General features: G+C 41.7%; 2 protein-coding genes across 6 annotated transcripts in view; one reads left to right on the top strand and one right to left on the bottom strand.

Annotated features, from left to right (window-relative positions):
* LOC128873836 (uncharacterized) overlaps window positions 1-20066 on the bottom strand; it is a 154427-nt gene extending 134361 nt beyond the window's left edge. The window contains exons 1-2 of one of the 4 annotated variants that reach the window (XM_054117734.1): window positions 19993-20066; window positions 19782-19912 (exon numbers count right to left, since the gene is read on the bottom strand). The gene's annotated coding sequence lies outside the window, so the exon portion shown is untranslated. Of the gene's footprint in view, window positions 1-19781 lie in introns of all 4 variants that reach the window. The other 3 variants (XM_054117732.1, XM_054117733.1, XM_054117730.1) reach the window with 3 other exon arrangements.
* LOC128873837 (uncharacterized) overlaps window positions 1-20345 on the top strand; it is a 128176-nt gene that overhangs the window by 99198 nt on the left and 8633 nt on the right. For both annotated transcript variants that reach the window (XM_054117738.1, XM_054117737.1), the window contains exon 7: window positions 17658-17807. In XM_054117738.1, coding sequence (XP_053973713.1) covers window positions 17658-17807 — 150 coding nt within the window. The remainder of the gene's footprint in view (window positions 1-17657; window positions 17808-20345) is intronic.

The following is a 20345-nucleotide window of genomic DNA, read 5'->3' as shown; positions in this document are numbered from 1 at the left end:
TAGTTTCGAGATTCTATGTATTAAGATTTGTCAGCGATGTTTCTGAGGCACTCTAATTTGTAGATGGTTAACATTAAAGCATGGCGATTAAGAATCCGTGATACTTGAAAGAACTTGAAATTATCTTTTGTTTTAATTTTAAGTTATACCAAACGATAAACTACAAACACTATACTTGTCACGCTTGATGAAATGTGCTTATTAAATTCTAACATCAGTCATACGAAATAGTAATTAATGTAGCAATTTAAGGGATGCATGTCGCCAACTGTGACAACAATAGCGACTACGATCCTTAACCGTGGCAAAAATAATTTCAAGTAGGATGATCTATGGCAGTGATTCTTAATCACCGTCCCGTGAAACCAGGGACGCCGTACCACGCACATTCAGCTAAAGACTTAATGAATGTAACTTTTAATGAATACTTGCTTTTTAGAATCAACCAACAATCCACACTTTCAATTATATTGTCGAATACAAAGAGCAAAAATAATAATATTTCATTTACTTGTTTTCGCCTAATGAACCTCTATTTACAGTTTCCAATAGATTTTGTTTACAAACACCACCACAAATTAAAAATCTGTTGTTAAAACAGCAAGAGAAACTCAAGTATCCATAAAATCCTTTCGATAAGTAATATAAATATATGAAGTGAGCCCGAATTGCGCAAAATTTTTAGAGATACGAAATAACCGAAATAACCCATGAGAACCATAATCTGACGCGGATTAAACCACATATTCTCACGGGTAACTTCGCTGTACTGGAAACAGACTTTATAATGTAAACGTTGCAATTACTTAACGCTAAGAGTTTAACTGTTCGCGAATCATGCCACTGTTCAAAGCGAAAGCTCGCAAGGTTAGCCCGCTTTAGCTCTCATGGTCTCATATAATGTAATTACCAGTTTGTATCTAAAAAAAAAAGGTGGCAGAAGTAATTTTATCTTTATACATTATGAATAGAGGCAAGCGGCGGTTTTCTAAAAGAAGCAGACGGGCTTGGGGAAAAAATCCAGAGTTAGAACTTGAGCAGTTTTCAGCAATACAGATTTGTTTTATACCATTAACGTTACGAGGATTACTAAAAAAAAAAAAAGAATTAAAAGCAAATAAAGGAGTCGTAGGGGCCTAGAAGGAGCGATTACTTTAATAGGCACGAGAATAGCTGGAAAATTTGTCCATTAAGAATTTTAAAAGTGATGAAGATCTCGACCGTTCGCATATTAAATGCATTAAGGATAAGATCGTAATTACTATCGTACGCATGGTGTAATCTAATTTGCAGAAAATGTGTGTTGAACCTTTTCTATTGAAATATCCTTTCCAGAAGAAAAAGTATCTAAGATCTCGACAGGCAATTAGGGGGCATTTATTAACCCTTTGCACTCGAAGCCTTTTTTTCTGGTATCTACCAGCAACTCGAGATGCTTTCTGAGCATTTTATTGCCACGAATGCTAAGATTATATTGACTTCGAAAGTAACTTCCAGTTCCAAAGAAATTAAACGTAAAAAAAACCTAGCGGTGACCGAGAGTCACCTCTCGAGTGCAAAGGGTTAATGCAAGCCTTGTTCCTGATTTATAAAAGAGGTGTAAGAGATCACGCCAAGATCAGCTATCTCATAAACATTTACGAAACATCATGGCGTAGGGACAGTAGGTGTAAGAGTTACGAGGGAATCTCAAACTTTGTCAAAACATTGTTCGGTTTGATGTATCGTATGTACACTTTCTTGTCTGATTAACGAAGACGCTATGAATCAATCATTCGACTGATTCATAGCGGACTTAATTATGCGACAACTGTGGAGAATCTACACGTTCGTCGTCGGTGGATCGCCGCGATTTTTCCAACGTTTTTCAGTCGTGTCGCTTTCTACTTTACGTATGGTGCTTTTTCCACCGTTTGAAATTTGCAGTATATTAACCAGAGGTTTAGCGATATATCATTGTCAACTGCTATACTGTTGCACGTTCTCTTGGTTCTGTTGGCCAGACACCGCGTGGCTTCACGACCCCCGCGGGTACATCTTTGGCCTTTCTTATCTTTACGCAACATTGTTCTGTTTGATTTATCGTGGATGCACTTTCTTTTCACGATGAAGACGCTATGAGTCGATTAATCAATTTATTCGTAGCAATCTCGTTGTCTCTGGCTTCTGATTTTCGGTGACCTAATGTTGATTGAATTTTTGGCCGCGAGTGAATTATTTGCGAGCGTTAGCCATACTTTTGGGTGGTCAAAACAACCCATAGAAGAGTTGCGCTATATATCACGCAGATGTTTACTAGATAAATATTTGCGATAAAAAGCTGTACTGGGGTTCAGAGATCATATATGCACATAGTTGACCAGCATTTCGTATAGAAATTATCGAGTGAAAAATTAAAAAAAAAAAAAAAACTACAACAACATGCAGTTTGATGATTACATAACAAAGTATGCCTAGAATAAATACAGAAACACGAAGTCTATTGTATACGTGGTATTTATCTATCGGTAATCGATACTGTAGGGGCTAATTCTTTTTTTGAAATTGCACTTGAAGCACCTAATTACTTATCAATTAATAAGATTTTAAATAAGTTTTAAAATTGGGGGGTGTGCTGCAATAAGGAGATAGCTCAATTTTTTTATGGTTTTGAGATTAGAACATAATCACGGATTTGAAACATTCCTATTTGTTTGTGGTGCAGTAAGGAGGAAAATTTGAGAAAAATGTAGCTACCTCCTTATTACAGCACACCCCTCAATTACTTCTTTATCAGAGGAAATAAAGAAAAAGTACATAGGTAGCTCTGTCCTCTCATTCTAATATTACGAAAGATGATCTAATCAACTAACATTTCACTAAATTTCTTTCCCACGCAAGACCAAAAGATTACAAAACGTAATCGTCGTTATCAGTGGCCCAATTTTGCCCCGAATCTAATTCGCGTTCGTCTTTTCAGTTTAAAGTGCAGGGTGTGTGTGTGTGTGTGTGTATGTTGGCAAGAGTTCGAGGAATATATCCACGTCGCCTTCGTCGATTCCAGACTTCCTTCACCCTCTACAACCCCGAACACCGAACACCGAGGATACGACCCGCTCGAAAACGGCCCGTTCGAAGTTTGCGCGCCACGCCGCGCGGCTATTCGCGACCTGGCGCCGGGTAACTGGGGTCGTTTCGCGACAGCTGCACGACGTTAGCGTTCTTTCGTTCCTCTCGCGATATTAGGAGACCCGATGTCAATGGTGGGCATCAAAAACACGTCGACGTCGAGGAAACGGTACGGTCCGCGCCGTTACGGAACGAACGCGGTCGAATTTTTATTTCTCCCGACTGTTTTCTCTTCGCTCGAGCTCGACGGCAAGAAATCATGCCGGGGATCGTAGACGCGTGTCTTTAGACAGTTCTTGGACTGGATTTATTTAAGTGCGCGAGAAAAATATTTTAGATAGCGTTGGTGATACAAGTTAATTGCATTAGAAGTTCAGTTTTGTTCTTTTTGATAAAAGTAGGTAGTTTATATTTATTACATAGATGGAAGGAAATATTCAGACACTTTTTACAGAGACATTTTTTGGTATCCATTCGGGAGAGAATATGAATGAAGGAAAATGCTTTAAATAAATGTACTGTAAGTAGTATTAAAAAATGATAGAAATAGTGTTGAATAATTTAATTGTGTTAAAGCTCGCCAGCTTTTTCTTTTCACTAACATTGGCTTATTTATATCTATTGCCGGAAAGGAATACTGTGAAGAATTGAAACCTGGCTTCGGCAGGTCAATTCTGGTATAAATACATATATGTTAATTAACAATATTAATTTCCCGTCGTCGTGCAACCACCACCCTACACCTGTCCTTCATTTCCTCCGCATTTTTCGTTCTCTTCGGGTTTTCAAATATCTAGTTCAACATCCTTAAGACGACGTTCGAACCCAGCCAATGGCCTCATCTTTATGCAACACCATTGTTTGATGCATTATATGTATACTTTCTTTGCTCGCGTAACGAAGACGCTCGATCGATTTATTCATAGCGGTCTCGTTGCCATTTAAAGGGATTTGGTCTCGATCCCCGCGACAACTGCGAAGAATTTACATCTGACTTCGGGGGGCGGAAGGGGTAGGTTAATACGATTGCAAATGTTTTCGAACCGTATCCGATACTTTCTATATAGTATCGGTAGCGTCGGTTTTTCTATCGTTCAAAATTTCGCGGTTTGTTAACAAGGGGTTTTAGCGATATATCATTGTCAACCGTTACACGTCACATTAACGTGTAAGCAGTCTCTCGCAACGGTGCAGCCCCGATGCATTTTCCATTTCGCATTTGTCATTTCGAGAAAGATTGACACGCCGAAGAAAATGAATAAATGGCTTTCGACCGAGTCAAAGGTAGAAACGAAATTCATTTCGCAAACGCAGGTATAAATTTTGGAAATTCGGTAGTTCCAAAATTAGTCGAGCGAGGCGATGTACTTTTGATAAGGTTTCTAAAAATCGATGATAGGTACTCGATGGCTTTAGGAACGATGAGTGTTAACTTCCACAGAATTAAAACAAAAATAATTCTGGTTCTAAACAATCTTTCAATTAAAGGCTCCTAGATCCCAAATTCACTTGGATATTCAAATATTCCAACCTAAAGTAGAGTTTAAAAAAAAAAAAACACGACTCTACTATTTTTCTACCCTTTTAAACCCTAAATCTAACCCTTTAGCTTCAAGAAAATCAACCAAAACAAAATCAAAGACCCAAAGAAACCGTAGAGATTTCCTCGAGACCCAGAGCCTTAAAAATTCCTTCTGTAGTTACTCGAAAACCTTCCAAAAAAAAAAATAATAATCGAACCACCTTCGTACGAAATGTTTAATCGCGCTCGATTTTCTCCTGATTTTCGGATCGCTGCGGTTTCCCGGGGTGTCGCAAAGTAGGAAGTAACTCTTGACTTTCGGTTGCTTGTTAACTTAAAAACTAGTTTTGACTTCCGTCCTCTTACTCCAGATTACGTCCTACATCCTTCGGTCGTCGTCGGTTATTCGTGGCACCACTCTCGATCCAAGTTCTCGCCCTCGAGAAACTTTTCCTTCGGGGAAGGAACGAAAGGATCGCGACGGAGATACTTTCGCATCGGGGACACCGTGTTTTCGTCTATCGATTATCGGCGATTTTCCCCGCGCGAAAACTTTTCACGGGGATCGTTTTCAGGGCCAACGTCGCCGCGACGACGTAAGGAGGACGAGGAGCGTCCCGTTATTTTCGACGCGGACTAAACGACGGAGGGGTCTAAGAAAGATACGAGAATTACATAAAGCAGGTACGAGCTCGCCCGCAGAGATGAAAATAGACGACAAAAACTTGGCATATTATCGAGGAACCAGAGGGAATAGCCGTGAGCTGGAAATCACTCGCGGAATGAAACGAGCCGGGGGGAAAAATAGTGGAAGAGATTTTTATAAAAATAATTCCGGGTAATTTCTGCAACTAAAAATTAACAACGTGGCGTCGGTAGGTGTTACAAGGTGTGCAAGGGACGATGATTATTACCCAAGAACGTCTATTTTTTCAAATACGTCATTAATTATAAGAAACGGAGATTCGATATTATAATCTTGAGTGCATAAAAGGCACATAAAAGGTGCATAAGGGATAAAGTGTTCCGGATGAAGGGTCGATGTAGGTTCACGTAAAAGGGACGAGAGGCCACACAAACATTTACACGATCGGTTATTAATAGACTAGTGCATTTACAACGAGTGTAAACATGTGCAAACATACGGGGCTAACGCAATGATATTGGACGAATGCAATAATATCGAGTGAGATATCAAAACAAAAAGGTTGCAATATTTTATTCCCGTGAAGTGTACCATTTTTTAAAGCATTATTAACGTAGGTTCTCATCGTGGCAAATTTTATATAAATCCGGTACATCTTATACCTCCTTTCGTGCACTTATTGCAACATTAAATCACAACTTACGATGGCCTCGTGATAATCAGTCCAGCATCTCAACAAATTTTTTAAAATATACATTTGTAATAATGCTTCGCATGTGACATGCACTCTGCTACCCTATTACTGAATATTCGACATCTTATTACAACCCCGTCGCAAATAATTTCGCATTTCTAAAAGAAAGATCCCTCGAGAGCCTCGTGATCCGCATCGATCCACCCCGAAAACCAAAATAATTTCCACTTCTTCGAGTCCCCGGACCATTACTTTCTCATGTTTAATTCTCGATAAAATGGCGAGACCGATGTCGCCGTACCCTCAATTAATGCTCGCCCACGGCCACGATGGGTTCCCGGTCGCTGGATGATCCAGCGGAGGATCTCCGGTTGATTCCTAGAAGGTTGGAATCGGGCACGTGTCCGAGTTTGCGGAAAAATTTGACGAACTCCGAGCGCGATTCCTTTCGACGGCTATCGAGCGCGAAAAAATATCAGGGATGGAAAAGAAAAACGACCAGCTAGACGACGCGACGTTGACGTCGACGTCGACGTCGACGTAGACGGAGAAGAAGGTGGAAAGGTAGACGAAGAAGAAGACGAAGACGAAGAGGAGGAGGAGGAGGAGGAGGAGGAGGAGGAGGAGGAGGAGGAAGAAGAAGAAGACGAAGACGGGGAAAGGGGGAGTATATACAGCGTCGAACGGTATCGTAGCAGTGACCTGCGAAAAGATTGGCGAAGCCAGCTAAGTGCGTGAGTGGAAAAGGGATGCAAGCCTGACGGTTGTCGATGCCAGTGGAGGTGGGAAAGGAGGTGGCGGAGGTTGGGGGTTGCTAGTGGTGGGAACTATAATGAGTGGCGGCTGTGTCGGGCGGAGGGAGGAGGACGAGGATGAGGGCGGTGAGCCGGAGGGTGTGGGGTGAGGACGAGGGTGAGGCAGAGCGAGAATGAGCTAGGGGAAAGAGAGACGGGAAAAGCGAGGAGGGACGGGAGGTGGCCGAGGGGTGGTAGAGACGGTTGCAGAGAGGGATTGGGTAGGGTAAAACGAGATGGGCGAAGGGTACAGGTGGCGAAGGAGGGTTGGTCGGTGAGTGTGGGAAAGCGTGTAGCCTCTGCCTCCACCCTTTTCCACCCACACGGCCACCCTTCTGCCAGCCTGCTGCTCGGTCCAAAGGGGAGACAGGAGGGGCCAGAGGGGCAGGAAAAAGGGAACTAGAGCTGGCCGAGGGGGACGGGAGGGCCAGGAAGGGGTTGTCGCACGCCTATCCGCTCGATAGCAGCTTACAGTCCGTGCACGTTCGTTACCCCCTAGAATTTTGTGCCCCATCTTTTTAGAGATTCCCGGGAACGGAAAGATTTTTTCCCTCCTCTGATAACCTCGACCAATCCAACATCCGCGTCCTAGGTCTCCGGACGAAACCTCACTAGGGTAGTTTTTCGAGCGATCGGACCGATCGCTCGATAATTCTCTCTCTCAGGACTCTACAAAGAAACTAACGATGAGTCTAAGAACCGAGTTGCAGACTCAACCCTTATACACCCCCTTCAGTTGAACAAAAAAATTCGCAACGGAAACAACTGTTCGCGCACGTAAATGGTGAATTTTTAACGAGACTGTACAACAAAAAGGTCTCGATGGCTAGAATTTCTTAGAAGAATGTCGTTAAGCGAGTCTACACGGCGTTAATACGTGCTCGCTCGCAAATTGTGGCAGTTGGATGCCCCCGCCGTTACCGTACGTACGTACACGATGGAAAAGAGAGCATTCACGGTACGCTCGACTGTTCCGTAGGTCTCCGTGAACGGGACTTCGTCCTGGAAAACCCTGAAAATTGATTTTCCAGGCGCGGTCTCCCGCGGTACCCACGCACAGGTCTCTCTCGGTTCCATCGATTTTCACCTGGCTCTCCTCGCATACCCTGCACAACTCGAACTGGAACCGGTCGTTCATTCAGACGGCCAGGACGAAAAGAACGAAAAAATCTGGGTCAACGAAATTTCGGGAACCCGACGGACTTCCACGGGAAACATCGGGGACGGGTCCGTCGATATTTGAGTGCGCTTTTCCACGGCTGCACAGCTTGAAATGCTAAAGACCGTGACGTATGGTGTTAGAAGCTTCCGCTGAATAGTGTAAACGATAATTAAGGTCAAAGTTTCAGACGGTATTTATAGTATTACGAGAACTCTGAAAGAGCTTGACTCAACGATGTCCCCTAACGCGAGAATTTTACAGTTCGCTTTTTTTCGGTTGAATTAAACTTTAATACCTGTAATCCTGTTTATACGAGGGGTTTTTTTTTCACATTCGAGATGCATGAGTAATGGTGCGATTTATTTGATAAATGTATTTCATGAAATGCGATGGGTATGGCTAGGTTCCTCTGGAAGGTCCAGCATTTTTATCGGTGATTTTTGTAACGTATACATTTTTAAATCGTTCAATTATAAACGAAATATCGAGGCGAGGGTAGTTTTTCTAAATGCTAATCAAACGACAGGCTTATATAAACAGGATTAGAGACTTCAAAATTTAATTAAAAAAAGAAGGCGACCTGTAAAAGTTATCTGGGTGTCCTGGACGCAAACGAAGGCTTTAAGGATCAAACTTTACAGTGTCACTTTTGCGAAGAGTCCTTATAGAGGGATAGGTAACGGGACAGGTAATAGTCGCGCGCGAAAAGTTTGCTACTAGACTCGAGACGTCTCCCAGTTGGTACAGGAAGAATTTCTTTGGATGCCAATGGACGGATGCAACTGTGCCATTCGGGTTTTATGAAAATATTTGGAAGTGTGGAAAATTGGGAGTATGGAAAATTGGGAACATGGAATCCGCCTTGATTTTGGGAGCGAACTTCTCGCGCGCGACTAGTAAATTTCCTAAAACTTTAACCTTAAATATCTTCTAAGCTCCTATGTATCCTGTATATATCGATATCTTAAGTCATTGGGAAGAAGTTTGAAATATAGACGTGAAGTTTAAATATTCGTGAATCTTTTGGGGAAGTTCACTTATTGGTGGAATGTAGATGAACTGCGGTCATTTCGTTTTTAATAACAAAACAGAACCCGAGGACAACGCATAACAAAACTACAAATTGCAATAAATTAATAACTTAATGACTTTGAAAGTAAGTTTGAAGTACATAGGTCAACCCTCTTGGTAGTTTCATCGTTGAAGATAGATGAGGAATTACAATTCCACTAATTAGAAAAGAAATACTCATAGAATTTTCTATGATGCACCTGCTTGGGACTCTGTTTCAAGAAAAACAAACCCTCCACCTCGCCCAACTCTACAGCTTCAGCCCCTAAGAAATAAACTCCACCCTAATAACACATATTCAGTTTACCGAAAAAATACTTTAAATATGACTCGTCGCGCGAGTATATGACTCATGACTCCCGACGTCAACGTTTGGATTCCTAAATCGCTGGTGGAGGTTTCGAAACACGCTCGGCGACGCGACGCGCGCGGAAAACCCCCGAACGAGGAGGTTTCCAGCGACCGCGGTGAATTACGAGGCATGCGAAAAATATGGCGGACGATAAATTCTGTTCGCGTACGGTCGTTGAAGCCAACGACGATGCCGCGCGACGGCGGACGTGGAAACACGAGCACGAGGAAAAATGTAACGGCGCGGCTGGGTCCTGTTGCGCCTCGAACGTCTGAAAGTCGGTAAAACGAGTTAAGTCGGTCGGACAGGGGAAACCGAAACTCTTTCGACTTTGAAACTTTCCGAGCGCCCGGGACGAATTTACGAACACGTCCTCTCCTCTCTCCCCTCCTCTCTTTCTCTCTCTCTCTCTCTCTACACTCCTTGCCCCGCCGAAAGATCGGCGAACTCGACTTTGCACGGCGTTTCGCGTCTTTTTGCATTCACCACCGTCTACTGGTGCTAAACTAGGAATGCTCGTGGGAATTTTTGCGCCGCAATGTCAGGTATGTTTGGAAAAGATAGCATCGTGGGTGGAACGAATGCAGCCATCTCGCGAGGACGGTTCTCAGCGGTTTCATCGAGGGGTTGCGTTATGGGGAGATGCAAAATGGTGAGAGGACTTTGAAAATTAACTTTTTGGGGGGGTTGTTCGCTATTTTAGACTTACGGGAGGTGTGTGTGTGTGTTGTTTGTAGAGTATGGGAATATTTTTGGTTGTTTGTTTGAAAGTCGGAGGTTGATTACAAATAATTTTGGGGGTTGATTTGGCAGGTTTCTCTAGAGTGGTGGTTTCTCGTGATTGGCGGATTCTGTTAATCTAAATTTAAGTTTTGACTTGGTATTCCTCTGGCCAAATTTGAAACAGAGTGGAGGACGTTGTTTTAAACGGGTACTCCTTTCTGGGCCAAAAAATAAGTTCTTTGGTCTCTAATATATTCCTACCAATCTTTAGAACATTATGAAAATCAATTCAGCAGCAGAGTTGTAAATTCAACAGCACCTTGTACAGATATACAGTCAGTCCCATAAGTATTCGTACCTTGTATGACTGTTGAAGAAATTTGTCTAAATGAAACGATCAGTTTTATGTTTCTAAATAAAGATTTGATTGTAAATAAGTTATATTCATGATAAAAAATTTATTAGGGAACATCATACCTATTACTTAATTTAGTAGCCTTAATTCTTTAATAGGCGCATAGGTTACGAATATTTATGGGACTGACTGTGCATGTATGAATAAACTTGCCAAATTTGGAAAATGTATACCAAGGACTATGGCTGCAAGAAAGTCATGAAAACTGTCTAGGAACTGGTCAACAGGAAAAATACTATGAAGAATTTATTAGGGAACATCATACCTATTATTTAATTTAGTAGCCTTAATTCTTTAATAGGCGCATAGGGTACGAATATTTATTGGACTGACTGTGCATGTATGAATAAACTTGCCAAATTTGGAAAATGTATACCAAGGACTATGGCTGCAAGAAAGTCATGAAAACTGTCTAGGAACTGGTCAACAGGAAAAGTAGTACCCCTTTTAGCACAAACTCACACTATACACCTGATCACAAAGAACTTTCTTCCCTTAGGTCAAACATGACCCTGGTGATCAAGCACCCCATTCTGTATTATATAAATCTAACCCTCCCTTCGACAACACCTAGACAAACCTCCAAAACTTTGACTGATCGCTAAACCTACAATCCCACCCCTGTGATAATATCCTTTCGTTACATAAAAACATCAGACACATCGCAGCTGTTTTATCTCCATCGCGACTAGGTTCATCCTCCTCGTCTGGGTGGACCACTGATCGACTGGTAGCCTCGCCACCCTCTTAGGGAGGCAAAAACAAGCCCCGTGGACTTTCCGCGGGGGAGGCGTGACGCAGGCAACGCGGAAAGGTCGAGGGAAGTCACGTTGGGTTAGGTTAGCGTCGTGAACGACAGGGAAGGGTCGCGTTTCGCTTCGATAAAGTTTGTTCGATCGGCCGTTAGTCTTGTTCGAAGGGACGGAATCCTCCGGCGTGCGTGTAAACGGGCGCCAGAGGCCATCGAACGGAGAGTTTTTCTCGCCCTGGGAGAAACAGAGTTTCCCTCTCGTTTTCCTACCTTCTACCCCCCCCCCCTTTTTTCTCTACCCTCCGATCCCCCGTTCGTTCCGGTCTGGGCCGCGTCGACGACGTTGACTTTAAGAGCGAACGAGCCAAACGTTCGGGTTTCCAGGGAAAGCGTGCAACGGCCGCGGCAGACGCGAGCGTTTAACTTTGTTCCGAAGTTCTCCAAGGTCGTGTGGTGCGGCTGTAGGTCGGTGGTGCGAGAGGTGGTGAGACAGGGAGGACAAGAGGGAGAGAATTTCCGAGGCCGCGTCATAAATCTCTATCTGCCGCTGCCGGGGGTAAACGCTCGCGGGTTATACTTCGGCGACGTCTGTAATTTCGCGCCAACGGAACCACCCTCCCTGGTGCCTCTCCGTCCCACTCGCGACATCAGAGCGAGCTACCCTCATCCCCTTGTCCCACGCCGTTCTTTATTCTCCCGTTTCTCCGTGCCTTTGGCGTTTCGTCCCCGGCCACGTATCAACGGGTTACCGTGACGAGCAGACCTGGCCACTCGTCGTGAATAATAGACAACCGTGAATAAAACACATGGCTAACCGAGGAGGGGGTAAAGTCCTGCTTTTTGAGAAATGGAGGGTTCGATGCTTAATCCATTGCTGGGCAACTTTTAAGCTTGCTCTGGCGACAGGATTTAATACGATGCGTGTATTCTGTGGTATTATTTTGATTATAGGAAGAGGTACTGAATTTGTTGTTTTTTCGAATCATATTTTGGGTTTATTCTTTGCAATAATTCTTCATGTTTGGTCACGTTCACTGTCCTTTTAAAGGGCAACGATATACCATTCACTAGATTGGTTATTTTTTAACATGTTCCTTCTTAACCAGTCAGCTGTGATTGACGAGTATACTCGTCACGAGTCAAATTTACTTGCCATTGGTTATGCAAGAGTATTTTTAACCGACTTCGAGATAGGAGGAGGTTACTCAATTCGATATGTATATCTTTTTTCACGTATTAATTTGAATAGCAGGAGTATAAATGGCATGAATTTTGTGCAATCCAATATTACACTGTGTTTGACGACTATACCTAGCTTGATTCTCACGGCACACATAGGTGCGCGCTCTGGAAACAGAACGCAGAAGCCAACTGGTTAAATAACATATTTAAATTTCGGTTCGATAGATTCCATTTTATCTTCGCAACCAAATGGAAAAATGACGCTTCCAGAAAAATGCGCTCGAATCCCACACAAATTTTGTAGCGTTCCTACGAATGTATATTTCTCCTTTATCAGCGTAGTACTATTACCAGAAAAAAAAAAAACATCGCAATAGTTCCTCATTTTGTAGACTTGGAACAAAATTGCCGATGGTATGGTTAATTTTTCGCTCGTCCCGCCAGAAATGCCTCTCAATTCACGTCGCATCGGGGTCGAATGATAACCAGTATATTCCTTTCGATTTAATGGCGCGATGCTAATTCCATTTATCGACTTAAACGTTCGTTCGCGATGTCGACGTTTAAGTCCATTACCGGGGCCGGGACATAATTTCTTCGGCGCAACGGGGATAAATACGCGCGAAGGAAACTCGATAAGAGGAGTCGAGGTGGATCCGCAGCGAGTTTCTCCCATCGATCGGAAAATCCAAGGGATCGGCTAAACAAATTTCCCACTTCGGACAATAATTTCTCGGCCCTGCGATTTATGACTAAACTTCCGTGAGAGAGATAGAGAAAGAGAGAGAGGGGACGAAAATAAAAAGAACCGACCGAGCCTGACCCAGACCTATTTAATCCGTTTGAACGGCGCGCGTTTTGTAACACCTGCTGCACAATCGCGCGCCCGCTGACAAGTAGTTTCTCTAAATTGCCGCGACGACACAAAGCGTGAGAACGGCTGTTCCGCGGGAAAGTGCTCGAAAAAGCAAAAATGCGCGGTAATTAAGAGGGTTTGGGGTGGGAGTGGGTGCAGGGGGTAGACGGAGAAAAAGCGTTTTCCCTCCTCAACAACGCGGCGCGAGCTCTTAACGATACAAATAATGCGCGAATTATCGCGGTTACGAGCCGCTTCGCGTTTCATTCGACGACGGAGGAATCGTTTCGACGCCGAAACCCCACCCGAAACCGTTCCATTTATTCGTTTAATTACGGGAAAAATTTCGAGTATTAGCCAGAGACGGCTAATAGACTGAATGAAATGCCAACGACAAGTCTACTTTCGGCTTTTTCATCGGGCTGTTCTGTTTCTGTCTACAATCTCATTGTGAAGGGTTCTCCCAAAGGGAATTTACGTGTTTGTTTTGTAATAACGGAACGTGGACACTTGAGAAACTTCAGATCTTTCAAAGGTCGATTTATATGATCCTCACAGACCCGGAACGTATCCGTTCAGCACCGTTCGTAAAAGTATTCTATAATACAATTTGATAGGTGTTTATACGTATCGTATCGTATCAACACAGACACCTACCGACATCGGTCCGACCATTCGGCATTCTCGCGAAGAATACTTTATCGGATACGGAACGTGTCGGCGCTGACAAATATGCATATGTTTCGGTTCCGTCCAGACTTCAGACACAACCGTGACAGCAAAAAGTTAATAAGACGATGATTTGCGAAAAGCTGATAGAAATTGTCCGTGATTATTCTCTTTTGTATAATCAAGAGGATAGAAAGTATAGCGATACCGACAAGAAAGAAGCAGCATGGGTTGAAATCGGGAAGAAACTGGGGCAATCTGGTAGATATAATATATATATATATATATGCAAAAACTAGAATACATTTTATTTTATTGGTCCTATCGATTCATTACACCAAAATTAGCATGCTTTCAGCATTTTTTGAGCATTCTAAAAATTCTGTAGCCATTCGAGACTTCCATTTTGACTACTTAAATATGATCTAAAAGTCGTCTGTTAGTTTTTTGTAGAGTGTCCAATATTCTCCTTCAACTTTTCTTCTTCTCGAGCACATGTGCACACCAACACGGCGGCATCTTTTTTTTACAACTTCGTCTGCATCTAATAGTATAGCTATTACAACAAAATCTCGCATACTTTTAAATGTGAAAACATTTTTCCTGTTTGTGCTATTACGTACCTTTACGAAACGCTTTCTGTTAACTGACTGATCGGTACCACCGATCGACGAACGTGTAACATAAACACTCGTGTCTGTGTCGGAACGGAGCCGATACGGAACCGTTCCTGGTCTGTGCGGATAGTATAAATCGACCTTAAAGCTTCGAATCTTAAATGTGACTATGTGTATTGTTGAAAATTAACACATTGAGAGCGGCGCCGCACAGTGGGACGACGCTGTATAAATATTGGGCATTGGGGCAAAAAATAAACATACAAATTTTAAAACCTAAGTACGTTTTAATGAATCTTTAAACCTTTGACAATTATGTTTCATAGTATTTATTATTACGTTTTGCTTCACTATTTACCTCATGACATCTGAAATTAGTCACGTTGATCTATTTATCTTTTCTTTAATTTACGTTGTAATTCTTGTATTATATGACTTTACCAAAAGAATGTGTGCAATATCTAACGTCGAGGTTGTAATCATTCTGAAATAAACAGAAAGATGATTTAAATGTACAACAGAACTTTGTTACGTTTGATTATAGAGGTTATAAATGTTTCTTAAATTTTGACAAAGAAGCAACTAAAAGCAAAAACTACGTGAACGGCTACAGTCTACGCACTTCCTAAAAACAAATGGTGCAAAGTTTTGTCTGGGCGAATTTAGGCGATTTTTATAATTGAATAAAACATTTACAACTTCTACAATCGAATGTAACAAAGTTCTGTTGTACATTTAAATCATCTTTCTGTTTATTTTAGAATTATTACGATTCCAACATTCGATATTGCACACATTCTTTTGGTAAAGTCATATAATACAAGAATTACAACTTAAATTAAGGAAAAGATAAAGAGATCAACGTAATTAATTTCAGATCTCATGAGGTAAATAGTAATAATACTATGAAACATAATTGTCAAAGGTTTAAAGATTCGTTAAAACGTACTTAGATTTTAAAATTTGTATGTTTATTTTTTGCCCCAATGTCCAACATTTATACAGTGTTGTCCCACTGTGCGCCGGTCCCCGGAGACCGGCACTAGACTTTTCGTTGGGCCGGTGTCGGTCGTCTTCTTCACTTTCGAACATTTTCGGTCTTATAGGCAATAAATATTCTCAAAAACAAACTAAATTTTGTATTCTCGAATGATATGTACGCTTCCGTGACTTTCTTCCAACCGATCGCTTCTCGCAGGTAGATTTGCATTGGCTGTCCCATGGTCTCACTCCAAGACTTTGAAATTTTGCCGAAGTCAAACATCGCGACTACAGAATTTGTCACGCTTGTGTGTCGGTAGCCGACAAAGTCGTCAGCAGATAAGCACTACACAGTGCGTGAAGCCGCGTGCTTTCTAATCGCGGTCATCCTGTATCATCGCATCATTTGAGACGCTTGCTCGCTGCCGATGCCGGCTGAATGCAAAGGACAGAAATTTCGGCGCCGCGCTGAACGTGTTAAGCAATCAGATAGGCTACACCATCTGTTTTTTTACGAAAGATAGAATCGTAAAACCTTCTTTGAAGAACTTCTTACTTTTGTTATTGCATTCAGCCTAACACAATTATTTATTATACGTGCGTGTAACTGTATATAACGAGAAACAGGATTATTAAATTAAACATTATCGATTATGTTGCACGAATGCAGAATGTTGTTGAAAAGACTGCAGTTGAATATTTTCTCATGCATCATGTTGAGTACGTACTACTTAACGATAAATACAAAACAAGTTTACAAAAAAGAACAGCTTAATGTTGATTATAGAGTCTCCGATGATGGAAATGTAATGTCATTAAGTGGTTATAAACCGTCGTGCAACTATGATTTAGCACAAAGTAACAGATCTAAATATAGACTGACGGTGTCGATGTTAATTATTCTTTATAATATTACACTCGTTCGGTTCTGAATGCGCCGGTATCGACGTAAAATAAGAACAGAAGTAAAAATAATGTTATACCGACGCGAGCCTACGCAGAAAAGAGGAGTCAAATGTCACGCCCAAGGTTGTGTGTGCTATTAGCTGGTGAAAGCAGCGAGATTTTGCGCCGTCTCCTTCGTTAAACGTAGGACGGACGAATAACGATGAGACGCCATAACGTCCACGAGATAAGAAGGTAAAAAGTCGATAGGAAAAATTCATTCTTTCCTCCAAATGAATTTTCACGTAGATTTCGAATGCCTCGATTAAGCTATTTAAAAAATAAAGTGGCTTTCCGGTTTAGAACTTGATTAGTTCGTCGAAACGTCGTTAAATATGTAATCCGCAATGACTTTTATTTTTACGTCTAAGATTGATCGTTTCGAGTGGAACATTTTATTTATTCATAGATTCGATGCGATCGGCTTATTTTCAATTTATCGAACCTCGAGCACTTGCCGAGCGAATTTTTTGTCCCGCGCGAGTCGCTTCTAAACCGTATTAATTATATTTTATTTCACGTACATCGATACCGATTGGGATATTTATACGACTAACCAGAAAGATAACATCGTGAGAAAATGTCCGTCGAAGTCGAACTGATCAGGTTTTACGGGTTAACTAATTTTCAGTTGCTAAGTTAAATGTGTTTAAATTACACTTAAAACTTAATCTTCCACGTTTACTATTATCTTTTATGTTCGTATATATTTTTTCAATTGTACTTGTATCCCAAAGACCAGAATTCAGGCGAAACTTGTAAAAATAAATACACGGTAACTTTTCCCGAAAGAAGAATATGAATGTCCGCTAATTTTTTCCCAGAAAATATCTCCAATTACAAGAAAAATGCACCGGCAATTCTTTCCGGTTTAACAACACCCATAACTTCGCGTAAGGAGGCGAGCGCTTTCCATTTTCCTTCGTTGACGATAGCGGTCGATTTATCGTCGCGAGTTTACGAAACGAAGTCGGAACTTTCAGACAGTTTGTCGACAACGTTTGACCCAGACCCCCATTGAAATTCCCCCCCCGAGTCCCCACGTCTACCATGGATATCGGTCGAACTTAAACGGTAAAGATTCTTGGCGCGCTTCCCGCGAACCTTGGAAAAAGCGCGGCTTCGTTTCTTTTCACATTTCTAACGAGCAATTAAAACTACTTTTCCAGGGAAGTGTTTACACCTGAGCGGGCTGACACCCGAACAATTGACGGCGGATGACGATTACAAGCTGTTGCGCTTCGGGATCGGTTTCACAAATATGGTGGCTCGCGCCACCAAAGGCAGCGCCGATCTCACGAGGAAAGAAATAAAAGAAGGTCAGTAAACGAAACGGATAAAATACAACAATCACGAAAAGACTATTGTTTTTTGTTCGTCGATCAATTATTAATTTCTTCCAATCAGATATAAATGTATCGGTAGCAACGACAATAGTCTATCTATTTCTGTTCATTGGTAAGGAAAAGATTATAATTGCACAACTTGCATAGAACATTAGTCTTGTAAATTAAGTGGTGAATCAATTTTTTTTTTTAACTAAATTATTGCAACTGCTTAAAAAAAAATTGATCGAATGTTTGTATTCTTTCCAAGTTAACAATTTTTAAGTATGAGAATTATAGAATTCGTCATGAGGTTCTCATTGCTAAAAAGAATGTACACCTCGTTCAAACGAAACAAAGGTCGAATTGCTAACCAAGGACGTAAACGGGCAGGTCTTCCTTTCGCTTATATTTATTCATTAATTTATTTTAATAGATCGGGGATGTCGTATATCGTTACGTGGATGTACAGAATGTTTTAAGCATGATAAGAAGTATAAAATTAACGGTTGAAGGTTACGTCAACACGAGAAGCGTTCAACATTCATTTTCGAAATTCCGACCGACGGGAACTGAAATAATGGAAGTGGTTAACCGCTCGCCAAAAAGTGAAAAAAAAAAATCGCATGAAAACATTTTCGATGAAACGCACGACGCATTAAAAGAGTGGCTTTCATTTGAAGCTTCAATAAAAAAAAAAAGGCAGAAAAATTGCACGATCACTTCGCTTTTTTTTTTTTAAATTTAAAAATTGCTGAAACGCGATACGTTCTGCTTCCGGTCCTCGTATTTGACAAACGATTGCGCGCAAGAACGATCTAATCTCAAGAAGCATTCAAAATTAGAATACTTCACCATTAAAAATGTTTCATTTAGAATACGTCAGAGATAGAAAATTGAGAACAAAATGGCGGACAGATAATTAAATAGATAATTAAACTCTTTTCAGATTAAGCTGCTATGTATGGTTAATAAATACTCGTCTAATGACACATTACCAGTAGTAGCCAAAAGGGCAATAAACGTATCGAATTTATCTTTCGTAATGTTCCATTAGAACGCCAAATTTTCGAACTTTTATCAAACGAGGAACAAGCACGATCCCTTCGTTGAACGTGAACCATACCGTGCACACATGGACGATAAAAACTAACCCATTTCCGACACGGGCATCGTGCTGCTACGTACTATCAGTCGTTCGCGACGGAAAGATCGAGAAAAGTTTTCAACGCAAAGACCCTCTCGTAAAAGACAGAATCTATTTCTATTGATTTGTTAACGGACAAAGTTAAAATTAAAATATACACACCAGTCACCAGTTACCAGTTCAATGCATAGATATGTCACCAGTTCAATTGCATATTCAATGCTTCGTTTATCTGAATCGAATATTTCATTCGAACCTTTCGTTCCCGTCATTTTTTCTTTCGATAATTTTGTATACGCAACGACGAGATAAGTGCTACTCCTCGTAACATAGCGACAACCTCTCGCACAAAAAAATACATCGACTCCCAAGAAGATAACCGTTCTTAATACATTGCAACGATCATTATTCCGTTCTGAAATACACTTGGTTGCCTGCGTTCTCGTCTCGAAGACGGAGGCTGATTAATATGGTCCCTCGTGACCGAAATTATAGCCGAACGAAGCCACGTCCTCGACAACGGGCAATTTTCGTTTTCGCGTTGGTAGTCCGAGATGGACGGAATGCTTATCCAGATACGAATAATTTATTTTACTACGGAGTGGCGTCTCTAGAAATGTTTCGTTAATAAACGAAGCTCTGAAGCTTCGTTCGAGACTTTTTGCGACCCGGTGCCTGGGGATTGTGACTCGACGAACGAATGCAACGAATGAAATAAAATAACGGACGCAGAACGCGACGAACGCGGAACAAGAGACAAGGTTCGCGAACGAAAATGCAAGCAACAAGGAGCGTGTATCGATAAACGTCGGTTTACTTACTGCGTCTGGATGTTTGCCAGCACCGAGAAGTTTGACGACGAATAACAAAGCCTCGATTCACTGGATCTATCGGATGTCGCGATCGCTGAACTCTTCCTGTTTGTTGGTGACGAGTTAAATCGATCGTCGCACTGTCCACGTAACTGGTATATTAACTTGGAAAACAATCAAATAAAACTAAACGAGAATCTCACGATCGGCTTTGACTTACCATCAGCCCGCTGTGAGATCGTCGCCGCGAAGAGGACTGGCGGCACGCGGTATTCCAGTGTTGCCAACCTCGCCGCTTGAAATTCTCTCGCGCGCAAGAATCCCGGTTCACGTATCGCGCTAAAGACAATAAACGACCCGTGAGCGTCGAGATAACGAATCGAAATACGTTCGGTCGTCGTAGACATGTTTCTCTAATTACCCAGTGATCGATAATGTACAGGGTGTCTTGGAACACACGGTACAGACGGAAAATTAACAATTTTCCCTAGCCGGTTCCGGCGTAGGTAGTTCCCGCGCTTTCCAATCAATTAGTTCCATAGTTTTACGTAGGGCGGGAACTTTTGAAAAGGT

The sequence above is a fragment of the Hylaeus volcanicus genome, chromosome 3 (assembly GCF_026283585.1).
Source record: "Hylaeus volcanicus isolate JK05 chromosome 3, UHH_iyHylVolc1.0_haploid, whole genome shotgun sequence".
Taxonomy (NCBI): domain Eukaryota; kingdom Metazoa; phylum Arthropoda; class Insecta; order Hymenoptera; family Colletidae; genus Hylaeus; species Hylaeus volcanicus.
This window is presented reverse-complemented; position numbering and strand designations above follow the sequence as displayed.